Source organism: Tachypleus tridentatus, chromosome 13 (genome assembly GCF_004210375.1).
Source record: "Tachypleus tridentatus isolate NWPU-2018 chromosome 13, ASM421037v1, whole genome shotgun sequence".
NCBI classification, from domain to species: domain Eukaryota; kingdom Metazoa; phylum Arthropoda; class Merostomata; order Xiphosura; family Limulidae; genus Tachypleus; species Tachypleus tridentatus.
In genome coordinates, this window is record NC_134837.1 from 167,506,706 (window position 1) to 167,523,696 (window position 16,991).

At 33.7% G+C, this 16,991-nt stretch overlaps 1 protein-coding gene across 5 annotated transcripts in view; it reads right to left on the minus strand.

Moving 5' to 3' along the window:
• The window catches only part of LOC143241061 (putative RNA polymerase II subunit B1 CTD phosphatase RPAP2), a 51,736-nt gene that overhangs the window by 19,152 nt on the left and 15,593 nt on the right, over positions 1–16,991 (minus strand). For all 5 annotated transcript variants that reach the window (XM_076484535.1, XM_076484536.1, XM_076484538.1 and 2 more), the window contains exons 2-5: positions 15,218–15,331; positions 14,912–15,010; positions 9,247–9,312; positions 844–971 (exon numbers count right to left, since the gene is read on the minus strand). In XM_076484535.1, the coding sequence (XP_076340650.1) occupies positions 844–971; positions 9,247–9,312; positions 14,912–15,010; positions 15,218–15,322 (398 nt within the window). In that variant the 5' untranslated portion in view covers positions 15,323–15,331. The remainder of the gene's footprint in view (positions 1–843; positions 972–9,246; positions 9,313–14,911; positions 15,011–15,217; positions 15,332–16,991) is intronic.

Here is a 16,991-nt window from a genome sequence, read left to right on the forward strand (position 1 = left end):
AATTTACCAAATCAATTGCAGCTGTAATAATAAACTGTACATGGGACAAACAAGAACAAATCTAAAAATCAGAATGAAAGAGCACCAGTTTGACATAAAGCATGCTAACATAATGTCCTCTGCTGTAGCTGAACATTTCTGGCATTGCAATGATAATTATGACAATAAATGTGTAAAGATCTTAAAAAGTGAATAAACACAAAAAGAACTTTAAGAGAGAGTATATGCATATTTAAAAAAAAGGTGGTGTATCAGTTAACATGTCCTTTTGGAAGACCTGTTTATCTTGAGTAATCATACCTCATTTATGATTTACTTTTCCCCCCTCTTCTGAGTTTATTTTAAAAATGAACTCACCCATTAACAGTTGTAGCTAAATACAGACTAAGCTAACATTGTAAATACTAGCCCTGATGAAGGCAACTGTATTACCAAAACTAGCCAGCTGTAACGTATAGTAAATATTTTACTTTTCATTTTTTTCCCAAAAACATTATTTTTAGTGGGTTTTTTCTCTTAACACTTTTACCCTTGAAAGTCTTTTGACATACCATTAATCAGACTGACTTGGCCAGCAGGCATCACTTTTCAAGCAACAAGAAGTCATAGCTAAGTCAACATTTATAAATTTGGTAAAACTGTACTAGACTTCATTTTACTAAGTCCAAACATTCAAAATTTCACAATGCAGTCAACCACTGATAATATGATGCACAGATAATGCAAAAAAATTAAATCCAGGTAATCAAGTAAAACTTGGGGCTCTGTAAAGTACAAAAATATGGTCAGGTAGCACCATCCAAGAATAAAGTTTCCATTATTTCTAGGTAGTAAAGAGATTACCTTCTATTAATAGTATGTAGTAATGTGACTTTTATCTCTTTCTCATTCTCCCTCAGCCATACTGGAGATGTTGAAAGCTGTTGTTTGAAATACTTGGATGCTTTAAAGCACTGATTGCTACAGAATTGCTGAAAAAATTATTCATTGGACAAATTTAAGTGACATATACAAAATTTCTGTGCACATTCATATATACACATGTTGATTAAAACTGATTTACTTTTAATTTTAGCATTTTCCTAAACTGAAAATTTATTTCAGATACATAATTTGTGCACTATTGAGATTTATTACTTCATGTGCAGATTCAGTGGAATTTTCTGTTTATGCCAAAAGTCTTGAACATTCCCATCTCTATACATTTACTTGTATTATGTCATCCTATAACATAATCATAATGCTGTAGCCCTCCACCAATAGGCAAGAGATACAACCATGCTCAGTAATCCCTGATCATAAGGAACACAAACAAAATACACTAGAAGTGGGGGAAAGGTGGTGGAGAGAGACATGTATCTGCTTGAAATACATTTTCAGGTAAGGAAAATGTTAACTTCAGAAACAATACTTACATCTTTGCACCACTAGCATATAGAATCTCACATGGAAGATGGTAAAGGGAATGATATTTATCAACTACAAAGAAAGGATCCTTCCCAAAATATTAAGTATCAAGTCCATGAGGTGTGGCTCACAAAAAATATCAGGGGTCACCTAGGGCAGCAATAGCCAGTGGAGACTGCACCATTCTCAAGTAGGAAATATTCTTTGGACAATAATTTTTTATACTGAAACAGTAAAGTAAAGAATACCAAAAATACAATATTGATAATTGTTATGTGTTGTCAAGATTGGTAAAACATTACAGTATGTGGTGTGGTTAGGGCTTTAAGCCATTCCATTTTGGTCAACTACTTGAATAAGATAAATACTGTAATGAAAGGTGGAGGGAGGAGGAGCCCTTGTCCATGCTCCAAGGCAAATCCAAGTCCAATCCATCTAGAAATACCCCCATTGGAACTGTTTGGGAGATATTTTAATGAGGTTCCCTGTGCTATACTTTCAGAAAACACCAAAGCCCTACATCTTAAATGAAGGGTAGGCTCAAGTGTTGTCTTATTGGGGAGGGGGGCAGAAAAGGAGAAATATCAGTTGAGGGAAACATCAAACAGTGTCATCAGATATAATCATCTGATGCTGAATCCCCACTGAAAGACAATGCAATAGATTATTACAACTATAGACAGTTTGAATGAGCAAGGTGTAAGGATCAAAACTGCAATTCACATTGTCCATTGTTGGTTTTGTAAAAGGCATTTGTGAATGGTCATGTCCATTACAAATATATATTTATATATATTGTCACAAAACAGTCTTGACATAATTCCCATTTCAACAGAGTGCACTAAGCAAAGGTGGATTGGTTTAAAACCTTCCATTCTCCCCTACTCATTGCAGAGTTTAGGTAAATATTCCCTGTGATCATGAGGCAGCATAAACCACTGAGAAAGTTCAGGTGGCATCACACACAGGTGTAAGAAAAGAAGGGTGTAATTCTCCATGTAACATTTAATGAGTCTTTTGCTTTTTTTTTTTATAATATTGCAGCGTGTTAGAATACATTCAATAAATCTTGGTACAGAAATGAAAATGCTGTGAAAAGTAAGAATGATATGGAAATGACTGAATAACACAACAGGCAAAACTCACCACCCTACATCCTCTGGGTAAACTGGAGGGATTTGAAAACCAGAAGCAAAGGAAATTGCCCAACAACATAAGCAACTAAAGATAAATATGTTAGATGTAGTCCACATGAGCCTGTAAGACTTAGTCCAAAGGCCAGTGATGAATAAAGACAAGAAAGCTTGTGACATGCCAAAACCGGTGGGAGAAAATACAAAAAAGATATGGTTAGATTCATCTAAAGAATATGCGAAATGGATGAAATTGCAAACATAATTAGTTAAAGTAGCCAAAAGCAGAAATATGATAGCTGGAGAAAATGAAGATCAAATAAGTTAGATGGAACAAAAGTGTAACAAGCAGATTTGTTTGTTTGGTTTAAATATTGTGCAAAGCTTCAAGATGGCTATTTGTGCTAACCCTCCCTAACTTAGCAGTGAAAGGCAGGTAGTCATCACTACCCACTGCCAACTCTTGGATTATTCTTTTGTGAATAGCAAAATTGACTGACCATGTGTTAGTGGTCACATGGATTACCATACAAAGGGGTCACATCACTTTTTTTTTGGTGGATATTACAGAGTAATGACAATTACATCATAGGCTGGTGCAATACACATGTGTATAAGGATGGAAGGTTTTCAAGGCCTGTTGCATATGCAGGAAACTCCACAGTATTTATGTATAAGGTAATAGCTGTTTGAGGTCAGAAAGATAAATAGCTTTATGAATTTGTTTTCATTTTATCCTTATTATTAAATTCAGGGAGATTAAATTTACAATAAGATTTATGAAGTAAAAACATTACATTTTATCAACATTCAGAATTTTAGAAAATATAAAAAACAAAAATAGAGCATTATTAAAGCTATTACCTTTTAGAGCAAATAAGAAATAATAAAATATTCTAAAGTCAAAATGAATTATACATTCACAATATAGGTAACTTTGCATACCAGAACTAAAATAGTTCAAAGTAACATATACACAAAGAAAGACCACCTAGTACAACAAATGAACCTGAAATACACTAATTAATATTAAAAAATCAGTACACTACAAAATTAAAATCTATAAGGAAAGCAGTAAACTGTACAATCAGCTGATACACTAGCACCATTACTGGTATATGAGATATTATGAGCATCAGAATGCTTTCAGAAGCTGTAACTATTATTTTCTAAAGTACCATTTTAGATTTAATAATTTTTAGAAAATAAGGGATGTTCAACATAAACAACTATTGTTACTTAACTAGCTTCCAGAAATAAATATTCTTAAATCTTAATATGTTCCTACCCAACCATTTTCACTGCCACCAGACTTACAGGTGTTTATTAGAAAGTGCATGATTTTTATACACTTACAAAAATCAAAAAATTGTTTTGGTGATAATTAAGAATCATTATAATGAACATCACACTTAGAATACTATGCTCACTGTGCTTTAAATGTGTCATTGCAAGTCAATTTGTAACTAAACCCATTTGCACTTTATAATTACAGTAAATACTTGATTTTTCCACATTTGTGTATTTTTTCAATAGAACACTTTCAAGGCATGGCAGCACCTGTACGAGTGGAGGATTACTTGAAATAATGGCAAATAAACAGTATGAATAGCTGACGAAGGCAAGAGACTTACATGGAGAAAAAAAATCTGCCATGTTCCACTATGCTATACTCTGTTGAAAAAATAACCCTGATGTAATATTTCCCATAATGAAAAATAGAAAAAGTTGAAGCATATTCAAAAAGGAAAGTCACAGAGCAAACATGCTAAAATTTGCTCAAAGAATTTTTAGATAATTTTCAATTAAATATCACTTGCATGAAGACTGTTGATTATTTTATTGAAAGTGCATTACAAATATCAACTGTTTAAAACTGTATGCCAATGAGAATTAGATGTGTCAATGATACTAGCAAAATGTATTAAAATATCTGATTAAATATTTTGAACTAAACAACAGTTTTCTCTATTAAGTAAATTAATCAAATGTTATATAAAAATAAGTAGCTAAATCATTTTGAAACTAAAAGTTATATTTCACTTAAGCTCTTAATATTAAAAAAAAAATTATTTCAGGTTATAAATGCTTATGAAAACATTTTAAGGGAATGTTCAAGCTTTTCATACAAACTATTTTGTTGGTTATGCATTTGTATTTGACTGCATAAAACATACAAAGCAAAGAGAATGTTGTGTATTTAAAGCAATTGAAACACTTAAGTGACCTGCCTAGACCACTCGTGTATGATGTTAGATATATATGAGTTCTGCATTAATCCAATGACTGTGAGAGGCTTCCCGACATTAAACCTCTTCCATAACAGGCTATACCCAATAAACATATCTAGCTAAAAAGACACTTTGAGCCAAATAGTGTCGTCAAAAATGATAAGTAAGAAACACGAGATCTAGCACCAAAGTATCAAAGGCAAATATTAAAACTCAAGAGGATGATGGTACCAGTAGTCTAATTCTCTATAAAGAAATGAAGAATTCACACACAAAACCTTAACAAAAATTGCTGTCTGTGATAGGGGCTTTGAAAACCGATATTCCCCAAATATTTTACCCACTGTAATTAACAATACAATCTAAATCCACCTTTCTTCTATGCCAGTGGTTCTCAACCTTTTCTGACTTGCAGCACACTAAAACAATCTGAAAATTTTTGCAGCACACCTGGAAAGCCTTAAAAATTTTTTTAGGTACATGTTATACAGCAAGCGTTAAAAGCCTTAGAGTGAAAATCATGGTGAAAGCAAGCGATAATAATGTCATTGTGCATCACGTTTAGATACACATAACACAGAAGAGTTAACTTAAAAAGCCTTATAACGATAGTATTGTCAATGTGCAGATGACATTAATATTGCTTGCTTTGGCCATGAGTGTCATTCTAAGGCTTTTTAATGATTTTATGGTATAGCAGAAAAATCAAAACTTTTTATTTTTATATATGTTTTCAATGTGACGCTTGTGCCTGCTTTTGAGAGCAAATCAAATTAAAGTGAGGCTCTACAGTAGAAAAACAAGCTGTAAAAAGACTCTCTTTCTGGCTTTAATTTCAGTCAATGCTGAAAATCCAATTTTGCAAAATCACAAAGATACAAATGAAAGCAGAATTTCAACTGCTTTTGAACTGATTGCAAGATATGAATTTTTAATGGAGATCCAAATTTCATCCAAACTCTTTTTGGGAAACAATGACTGATAAAATTTGTCATTTCGTAAATCAATGAGCTGTTCTTCCTCCTCAGTTGTAAGATTTGTTGTCTTGCTGATTCCACATGGATAGGTCACCCAGTTATATTTGTCGACAGCAAGTGATCGGAAGTAATGTTTCAGTGAGGACTGTAGGTCGCTTAATGTGTTCAAAATTTGAGTAATAATTTTCTTCTTTGACAGACATTCATTAACAGAAGGAAAACAATCAAGGACTCCTTTCAAGATCTTATTCTTCCACAGCATCACCTTTTCATCGAAGGCCTTCAGTTTGGACATTGCAGTAATAATGTTTTCAGATGGTCCTTGGAGACTTAAGTTCAGAGAGTTTAATTTGTCAAACAAGTCAGAGAGAAATTGAATCTTCAGCCACCAGATCTCATCAAGAAAAGAAAATTGAAAACCTGCTTCCTCAACCTCCAAGAAAGAAATTACTTCAGTTTTTAGTTGGACAAGATGCTTTTAACACCTTTCCTTTCAAAAGCCATCAAACTTGAGAGTGATACAATAGCTTTTTGTAGTCTGAATCCATCACCTCACAGAGAAGAGAGAAAAGTCAAGATTGAAATCGCCAAGACTTGATGAAATTCACCACTTGAATAACTTGATTCATAACAGACTGCAAGTCTTTTGGCAAAGATTTGGAGGCGAGCGCCTCTCTGTGAATCATGCAGTGAACAATCCTAATGTTTGGATTTTGTTGGTGCACCAAGTGACGAATCCCTTCTTTTTTCCTTGCATTGAAGGACAGCCATCTGTGCAAACATTGACACAGTTATTCCAATGTAATTTGAAGAGCAAAATGTTTTCATTCACCAACTCGAAAATGTCTTAGCCTTTTGCTGTACTTTTTAAATCTTTGCAAAATAAGGTATTCATTTATGATTTTTCCATCTTTTATGAATCAAACAATAGCCAGAACTTGAGCTTTTCCACTAATGTCAGTAGATTCATCAACCTGAAGAGACCATAGCAGAGACAATTCATCTTCAGGCACTTCAAAGTGTTCGCAAACTTGATCCTTCAAATCCAATGATAAGTCTACAATTCTGCAAAAAATTGTCATTGGACAATGGAACTTGCTTAACCTTTCTGGCAGCTTCCATTCCAAGCATAGTTTCAACGATGATTGCTAACGCAGATACAATGACTAATTAGGCCTCTGTATGCTCTTTCTTGCAATTTGCCATCAATTGAGCAACCTTATAACTTGCAATTAATCCTTATTTCGGGCAGCTTCATGTAGTTCACAAGCTTCCTTGACTGTTCATATTGTTGAGTTGCTAGATTCTTGAAGTATTCTTTTGGTTTATCCTTCACAGCTGAATGTTTTGTTTCCAAATGTCTCTTTAGTTTGCTAGGAACAAGCACCTCGTTTGATAGAGCTGCATTGCAGAGAAAGCAGAATGGTAATTTAGAATGTTCTGATCCTAAAGTGATAAAACCGTATTTGATGTATTCGTTTTTGTACTTTCGTTTGATTCAACACATTCTCCTTTGCAGCGCCAGACTTACTTAAATATTTTCCATGGATAAATGATAAAGCTAATATATACACAATAAACAGGAAGTTCTGCAGTTGATATAAAATTCCTACCTACAGTGTAGTTGCTGTAGCTTACCGCAGAATGAGAACGCGTTCCAGAAAGCAGTTTGATTGTTTGATGCATCATTTATGATGTACGAAGCACTTATTGTGCCACAATTAAACTTAACAGTTGAACTGCTGCAGTCAAGAATGAAATTTAAGTTTGAACTTCTCAGTGCTCGAGTTCAATGAAAACCATCAAATATTTTGGAAGGTTTCAGAGTGTCTCTATAATAGCTTTTATTAACTGATGTGTTCAACTCACTTGTAAAATCCCAAGAAAGTTGAATGTGTTTCAAAAACACTGCAGCAGAGCTGCCAATCTCTCATGGCACACGGGTTGAGAATCACTGTTTTATGCATATGGTGATGTCACCCATATTTTCCTACTCCAAATTTCATTTTTGTATAGCTTAGAGAACTTTAACAAACTTTACACACATATATACAATGAAGTTCTTTGTACTTTCCTACTCCTAATTTATTTTTTGTATGATTTATGAAGTTCAAAAATCTTTCCACACATACCCACACTTTATTATTTTAATTGTTTAGATACAATCTACATAACAGTATTTCAAGAATTAAAAAAATATCTTGTGTCAACTTTCAATCTCTTCATTAGATGAAAAGTTGGGAGGCTGGCACAGTTTGGGCCCAGCATGGTCAGGTTGGTTAAAACATTTAAGTTATAATCTGAGGGTCGCGAGTTCGAATCCCCATCACACCAAACAGCCATGGAGGCATTGTAATGTGACGGTCAATCCCATTATTCATTGGTAAAAGAGTAACCCAAAAGTTGGCAGTGGATGGTGATGACTAGCTGCCTTCCCTCTAGTCTTACACTGCTAAATTAGGGACGGCTAGTACAGATAGCCCTCATGTAGCTTTGAAGAAAATCCAAAACACAAACAAACTGGCACAGTTAGTTGATCAATTTAATTAGCACAACTACTGTGCAGAAAATAGCTGTCATACTGTTCTATAATGAGTCCATTATTATATGAAGTACCATTAAAAAATTTTGCTTAACAGAATAAATTGACTAATAATTAAACTATGTTAATAATATTTTATCTTTTTGAAGAGCAATACAAGATAAATGTGTTATTACACCATTTTGTTTTTTTGCCAGCTTAAAAATAACAGTCCATGAAAATTGTATTAGGCTATAACTGCAGAACAAATAAGACGTAAAAGTAATTACTTTTTGAACTATTGTACCCACATTCCAACATTAATCACAGGTATAATACCTTGAAAACTATTTTACAGTATATTCCTTCTATTTCCTGCTTTTTAGATATTGCAATTATTAATTTTTCTTTAACATTTTTTTAACATCAACTTTGTTTTAATTTCTGTGGTTGCTATAATTTATCTCAAACAAGTGTACAGACAGAAACATAAGACAAAATTACAAGACAAAGTCACCAATTATAAACCTAATGATAAATCATTTCAATAATTGTATAAAAGATTCATTCACTTGTGTATCTTTATTTTATCTGGTGCTTCTTTTTAGCAGATGTGCTTTTACAATTCTTACATATCTTAACAACATAGTAATAGCATTATAAATCATTTACAAACTTCATATCACAATTATGTTGAATGTAGTAAAAGCAATAACAAAAGTAAACCCAAATTTACTTTGGTATCAAAATACTTAAACTTAAGTCTTATCATAAAGAACCTAATTCAATAGTTGAGTTATTTTTCCAAATGTGAGCAGACATTCTGGTAACAGGTTATGTATGGACAAAAATGAAATATTCTAACAAAAACAAAGGGTACAATCAAGAGAAAACCTACGAGTGTTGCAAAATATGGATGTCTGTATACAGAAAAACCTTGCAAGACACACACACAGTTTTATATAGATAAAAATTACCTTCCTCTCTGTTATGTCATATACTTTTTTTGTCTTCAGTGAAATGTGGTATTTTTGAGATGGAAGCTGTAATTAAAAAGAAAAACTATAAAGTGTAATTCTAAAATAATGTTTGAAAAATTATCTGCAAAACAACCATGGTATACTTCTAATTATTTCTTAACAATAAATGCATTTTTAATATAAAGTAAAGAATTTCATACATTTTGTACACACATATTTAACGGACCACTTACTTCAGGAAGAAACAAAAAAAATATTGTAATTTTCCTACACTGGAAATGTATTTCAGACAGGTACTTACATCTCTTCACAAGATTAGCTACTCCTGTTGAGTGCTGCCTTCTATATGCAAACTTTGTATTTACATATTCCAGAAGCCTTCTGCTCCCCACTACTGGAATTGCAAGGTTCCAATATATCTCTCATACAAATCATCATGCATCACATCCTCACCAATAGGAGCAGGGCATAATCATGTGATGAATAAAATGCCCTATATACTCTCCAACTGAACTAGCACTTTGAAATTTGACAGCAAACATCAGCACTGAAAAAGAATTGGGAGGAAGGATGGTAAAGTGTGAGAAAAGGTAAGTTCTCATCAGAATTGCATTTCCAGTATAGGAAAATTATAGCTTCCAGTAGGATACTTATTTATTCTCACAATATTAGCTAGAATCTCATATTCAGAAGGGGAAACTGGTGTGAGGAAAAAACAGAAGTACCTCCCAAAAGCATCAGAAACATACCTCTGAGAATAAGAGATTCAGATCCAAAGATCAGAAACCACACAACTTCTGGACCAGGTGTACTCTACCTGCTTGTGGAATGTGTAAAGTATAATGGCAAAAAATGAGTGGAGATAAAATGATCCTTACCACAAAAAGATTTTATAACTCAATCCAACAATAAGAAAGGAGGGTAAAGAAGGATGACCCCTGGTTGTAGAATGGCTAGGATACAGCCAACCATACTCAGTAAGTCAACTCTATCCAAAATCCCCTCGCAGGATACCAACATCCATGTGTGGATATGGTGAGAAACATACAGTCTTCACCTCAAACTCATGAACCAGAGATTAAAAACCACTCTGACTCCTGAGCATGATACAAGGATTATCTCTAAGCTGTTAATTTGGGAACTTCACATCTGGTATTGAAAATATATCCATCACATATAATCAGTTCCCCCAGAATAGCACAAGCCAAGACCATCTAAATGTCAATAACATCCTTGTAAGAAAAGAATGAGGGATAGTAAATGACAGAACCATAACAATCCTATACACCACAGCTGTGATGAACAAGGCAGATGTAGGAAATTAAGGAACATGGGAAACCTGAACTCATGTGAGGACTTATGTTGATTGGTTTATTCTAATCTAAAACTTCCTCATGGGGCACCAACATCCACAAGAGGGTAAGATGAAGATTCCCTATCAAAGGGATTAAATACATTCTGACATCCCATACTGTTGTATTGGTTATCACAAATAGGAGGATATTATGTTACCTACACCAGCAGAACAACACTGCCCCACTCTCAAACTGAATGGTTATCACGTGGAACACATTTGGCAAGGTGCCTCCACAATCAACCACTCCAACAGCTTGAAACTAAAAAGTGGAAAGGAGTCCCATACTCCACTTGTGATTGATCCATGCATCCCATCTCTAAATGATACATCCACAAAAAGACGTAGATCCAGACAAAGGGGAGTAAACAACTTGCCTGCTGATATAAAGGCTTTGTCCAGCCACCAGTGCAGGTCATCTTACAGAGAAGGAAAAGAAATGATGTGAAAAAGACAATACCAAACAAGGTTCCATCTTTTGCGAAATGCTCATTGAAGGGATCTCACATGGGCACAATCAAGAGAGAACAGTGATCTCATGGAAAACTACATCCTCCAAAGTAATAGAACCTCATGAGCAGTAAGTGAATAAGCCAAGAAGGTATGGTAAACCTATAGTTTCATTGACCAAAGTTGTAAAAAAGAAGGCAATGCTCAACTGACAAGATATTGGGTGGTTCTGAGAAGGGACTCCTCCAATTTGATCCACCAGCCCACCCAAGCTGTCTTGACTCCTGTTTAGAATGAGCCAGCAGAAGCTAACTGTCCATGCAATAATGAAATTGCAGCTCCAGAGCATAGAGATGATATGCTAAAGCATGGGCTATTCAACAAAACAAAAAGTATGAAGGTAAATTGGTAAACCACCCAATGATGGACAAACTGATGATAAAGATGAGAATGAGGTGATATTGGTATATAATGGAGATATCCATTTTTGTCACCTACAAACCTGGTGAAAATGTCCATCTCAGTGTAGCAATAAAAATTGGCTAGGGCAAGGTAAATTGATTACTAGCTGGTTTTCTTGGGGACAATGAAAAGGTCAGAATAAAAATTACTAAAAGGATTGGAAATAGGTTTGATTGTCTACTGCAAGAGCAATTCACAAATGACTTCTGACAGATGTTGACTGGTCACAGGATATCAAGAAGGGAGGGAGGGAACAGGAAGAGGAAAAACCACACATTGGGAAGAAATTGGAAAACAAATCCTTCTGACAGAACCTAAAGTACCCCTTGATCATGAATGAATGAATAGCAGAAATGATCAATCTTGACCTGCCATGACCCCAACAGGCACACAGTACTGGGGAGGGAGAGTGCTGTCAAGGAAGGCAACAAGAATAAGTACCCCGAGTAGAAAAAACAAGTAAGGGCTGGGAAATGGGAAATGCAGGCACATGAGGCTCTGACTGAGACAAATGGACTACAACACTTGTAATGGTGGATTGTTGGTGGACTGATGTCACCAAAGGTTTGACAGTTTCTAGAGCCATATCAAAAAGATAACAACTCAGAAATGGGTTTCACATGTAAATATTGAGGGTAAATGACCCAGGCTGTGTGACTGATCAAAAAATAATGACAAATCATATATTTTAATTTTAATAAGTAAAAAAATCAAAAGCAACTTTATTAATCAAACTAAAAACCAAGTGAATCTACACACTTTTGCCTACAAGAAACAAGATTATTTATGCTCTGATAATAAAATCTTGAAGTCCTAGAACTAAAAATTTCTTTAAAGCCATTCTCTACTGCTGCTCTGTTGTTGAATCTTTTGTCCTGTAAAAGTTTGTCCAAATACTTGAAAAAGTAAAAGTCAGTGGACAACAGGTCTGGGAGAATAAGGAGGATGAGGCAATGTTTCATAGTCCAATTCACTGAGCTTCTAGAATGTCATTTGAACACCATGTGGCTGAGCATTATTATGAAGCAAGATTGGTCCTCTTCAACTGACTATTGCTGGCATTTTTTTTATGCAATCTTCTGTGTATTTCTTCCAATTCTTGACAGTAAACCTCTACAGTGATATTCTAACCCTGGTTGAGCAAGCTGTAATGCCAGCCACAGACCACCATACAGTAACCAAAATCTTCTACTGGTACAGATTTAGCTTTCACAGAAGTGTTTTGGAGTCTTGTCATGGTTAAGCCATTGCACAGATTGCTTTCTGTTTTTGTAAAGGATTCACTTTTCATTGCAGGTAACAATTCAATCAAGTTGTGGGTCATTTCCATTGCTTTGTACAAAATCAGCACAGAGCACAGTTCAAAATATAAATTTTTCTGATTTTCCCTGAGTTCATGTGGAACCAATTTGTCTGCTTTTTCAGTTTTCCAATTTTCTCAAGATGGTCTGAAATTGTGAAAATGCCAACACCCAATTCTTGTGCCATTTCTCAAACAGTTTTGTGTGGGTATCTTTCCACTAATGTTCTCAGCTGGTCACTTTTCAACAGCAGAAGGAAGTCCTCTACCTTCCTTATCAAAATCCACATCTCCATTACAAAACTTTTAGAACCAATGCTGTACTGCATGTTCAGAGGTGATTCCTTTGCTGGTTGATATTGTGAGCTGTTTGTGATGCATTATCACCAAGTTTGAATTCATGCAAAAAACGATGTGCAACTTTTTTTCACCCCATTATTAATTGTAAGTCTGAAATATTGAAAATAAAGCTTCTATTCATACTTTACTTTTTCAATAGTATATATGAGGTCATAAAAAATGAGATTTTTTATCCCTGTAAATGACTAAAATTTTAATATAATAAAAATCTGCCATTATTTTTCAAACAACCAAATAATGGCATTACAACCTACAGGGTCCCAACAACAAGGAAACTATCTGTGTAATGCAAGAGCCAAAGGCAATAAGCAGGCTAAAGTGGAGGAGAGTAGGCAAAGGATATCTGCAGAAAACTCCTCAGTATTTCTGTGCAAATTCTCAGATAGGAGGTGTATTGAATAAAAAAATACAATAAGAAGTTAGTAAGTGTAAGGCATAGGTGAGAATATCAGGTATAGCTAAGACTGACATTTGATTTGGCAGCCACCTCCAAATAGGTAACAAGAAACCTAACACTGCTGATCTAAAAATGGATAGTTTGTACAATGATAAAAAAGGGTGAACTAATCAGAAGTCCTCTAGAGCACAACATGCTTATCCCATCGTTTAACTGCATGGCAAATTGATCTGCAATAACCCAAATATCAGGGTAGGGAGAAAACCAAAGAGGTTGAGTAGATCGTTCATGGACACAGTGATTGAGAAACAGGTGAAAGGAATAAAACATCACAAACCTGAGACACAAAACCATAAAGACTGAATTAGGCCTATAAGATCCCTCAGTTTGGGAATGGGTAGGAACAGCAATCTCTTGAGGCAGAAAAAGACAAAATCCTTGTTAGCCTGCACAGGCTCAGCCATCTCAGTAGGACCTGGATCATGTTTGGGGACAAAGGTATTTCCATGTAAGGTTCAATCTCTTAATGTATAAAAGCAGATAAATTCACTGTTGCTGGCATAACATCAAATTTGTAATGTTAACTTTGGAGTTCATTAAACAGAGAAGGTTCACCAAAGTCAAGTACAGAAAGAAAGTGACAGAATTAAATGATAAATAGCATGAATTATGTTGAATGAAAACAAATTATATAGAAAAATAACTTCTTGAGAAAATTAATGTATAACACGAAGCATCAAGTACACAAAAGAGCACGTTCAAACTTAAACACTGCCAAACATCAAAGTGATGGTTCGGTACAGTAGAGTATAGGGAGTTGTATGTGTCAAGGGAGCTTGTACTGCTCCTACAGGTGAGGATGTAAAGCAGGATAATTTGTGTGAGAGACATAGTGGAATCTTGTAATTTCAAGAAGGGTGGGAAAGGTTGAGGCATGCTTAAAGAAAACGTTTGCATATAGAGGGCAGCAATGAATGGGAATAGCTAATCTTGTGAGTGCAAGCAAGCACCATATTCGAAATTATGAAACCACTGACTTAATGCTGCACTAAATAAACTTGCAGATATTAAAAAAGTATTATACAAAGTAATAAAAGATGAAGAAAATGAAACAGATAAACTTAAATGTATAATGTAGCACCTTCTTTCAGTTTTATTTTGTACATGCTTGAAAAATAGTATACTTTCATAAAGTTGTGATCTTGTGCTGCAATAACTTTTGAATAAAATATATTTAGTATTTTAATATTCCAATTATCACAACATGTGTCCTACACTACAGTTTACAACTATAGGTATGTCAAAGCTAAAAGCTAACTATTCACATAAACAGTAATACCTTTCCCAGCTGATTTTTACACAGAGGATAGCCACACACTTTTGTCAATGAGCGTTCCTCGGTAATGTCATCATACTCTTCCTGATTAATGAAGTTAGCCTATTAAAATATAAAAATACTGTTAGGAAAACAAATAATAATCAAGATAAGAAACTGGAATTGAATGAGTACAGTATCTAACTTTGAATATTTGAAATTTATAACAGTATTCATTCTCATTAAATTTATAAATTTCAAAATGTGTAAACATTTAAATGTCTGCCCCAAGAATTTCTTATTATGCAAACCTACATCTTTCATACATACCACACCTATTAGCCATTCCTCAGACACTGTACCCTCCAATGCATCCTGCACGACCTTCAAAACATTTTTTCTGTGTTCCTCTTGTTTCGATCTTGAAGCTAACATTTTTTATTTCTGAAAATCAGAACAAAAATAGAGTTGTAATTTTCATTAATTATACAATGCAAGAATAATGTTGTTTTTTATCATGAAACACAAATTCAAAATAGGTAAAATGACCGAAAACATGGATAAAGAATTTTGTCACTGTAAACCATTCTAAGTATACAACATCATAAAGGTACAGAATGAATTAAAAATAAAAGGTTTAAACACTTAGTTATGATTAAAAAATCAAAACAAATAATGCATTGCTTTGAGCACTATGATTTCATAGATAATTTGTACAAAATGGCATAGTTTTTTGCAATTGTGTGTGTGTGTGTAGTTTTAATTATGTTAAAAAACACGTAGATTCAAAAATGATAGAGATGAAATTAAAACCCTATAACAGAAGTGCTTTCAAAAGGTGGATCTTTCTTTCTTCTGAAAAATATAGGTCCACCTTTTAAAAGTGCTCAGGTTATAGGGTTTTTTTTATTTCATCTATTTATGTTAAAATGAACAGTGTATGGTTTTAGTTAACCCAAACTCCCTAGTCCCAAGTTCATAAGAATCTGTTGAGATTCATGACTTGACCCCTTGTATACTTGATGAAGATCTTAGGTGCATTATTTAATGCAGTAGTACAATTAATACAAAGAAAGTAGGGTTATATTTCAGTGACAGTTGAGAGCATAAAAAATAACCCATGTAAGTACTTTATTTGTTGTTTTTCATGTGTATTCTTTACTTATTATTACAAAAATTAACTAACTTGTAAAAACATTAATAATAATTAATTTTATATGAGGTATGCTTGTAAGTTGTCAATGTCAGGTAATTCAGTACCATAGTGTAAACTGCACATTTGTCATGTGATTTAAAATTTACCCAAGCAAACAGTAGTCAAACAAGGTTTAAAGGGCCATAAAACAATTAAATTTAGGTATAAATAGATGTACACTATTACAATGTGCAGTTTTTCTAGAAAGTTATGGTAAAGAAAATAACATATAATTTTTCTAAAAAAACAAAAAATATATATTTATTTAGGAAGTTTTAGGGGTTATGCAAATAATAGCTGAACACTTTCAGATGAAGTATTTTTAATCTTGTCATAAAAATTACTTTGGATTCATACAGGGAAACAATATGCAGAGTAAATTATAAATACCTGTTCATCGAATATTAATATGGTCTTTTCCATTTGCAGAAGGTAAACATGTATCACATATTGTAAATAAATGTTTTTCATTGCCAGAAAATGCATTTTTCCTCTTTTCTTTTTTCAGCTTATTAAATATTGCTTATGGGATACTTGAAAATTAGTTTGAAACTCTTGAAAATCTCACTGAAACCCTTAAAAATAAAATCAAGAGTTTACAACCCTTTGCTATGGGACCTTAATGAGAACCCTGCACTGTTTCATCCTCAGCAATTCTGTAGTTAAATGCAAGATCACAAACCAATGATATAAAAATAAGATTTAACACAAAGTGCAATAACTTAGTAGATTATAACATCTATCAGGCAAACAGAGTTGAATTTGCATTCCAGCATGTTTTGGTTTTAACTATTTGGATTAACTTTGAAGCAATGTATCACATTTAACATTTCTATAGTGTAATTAACTTAACACTTTCTACCAAAAAACATGAAGCAGAAAGACACCACTTCAGAAGCTTAATTTAAT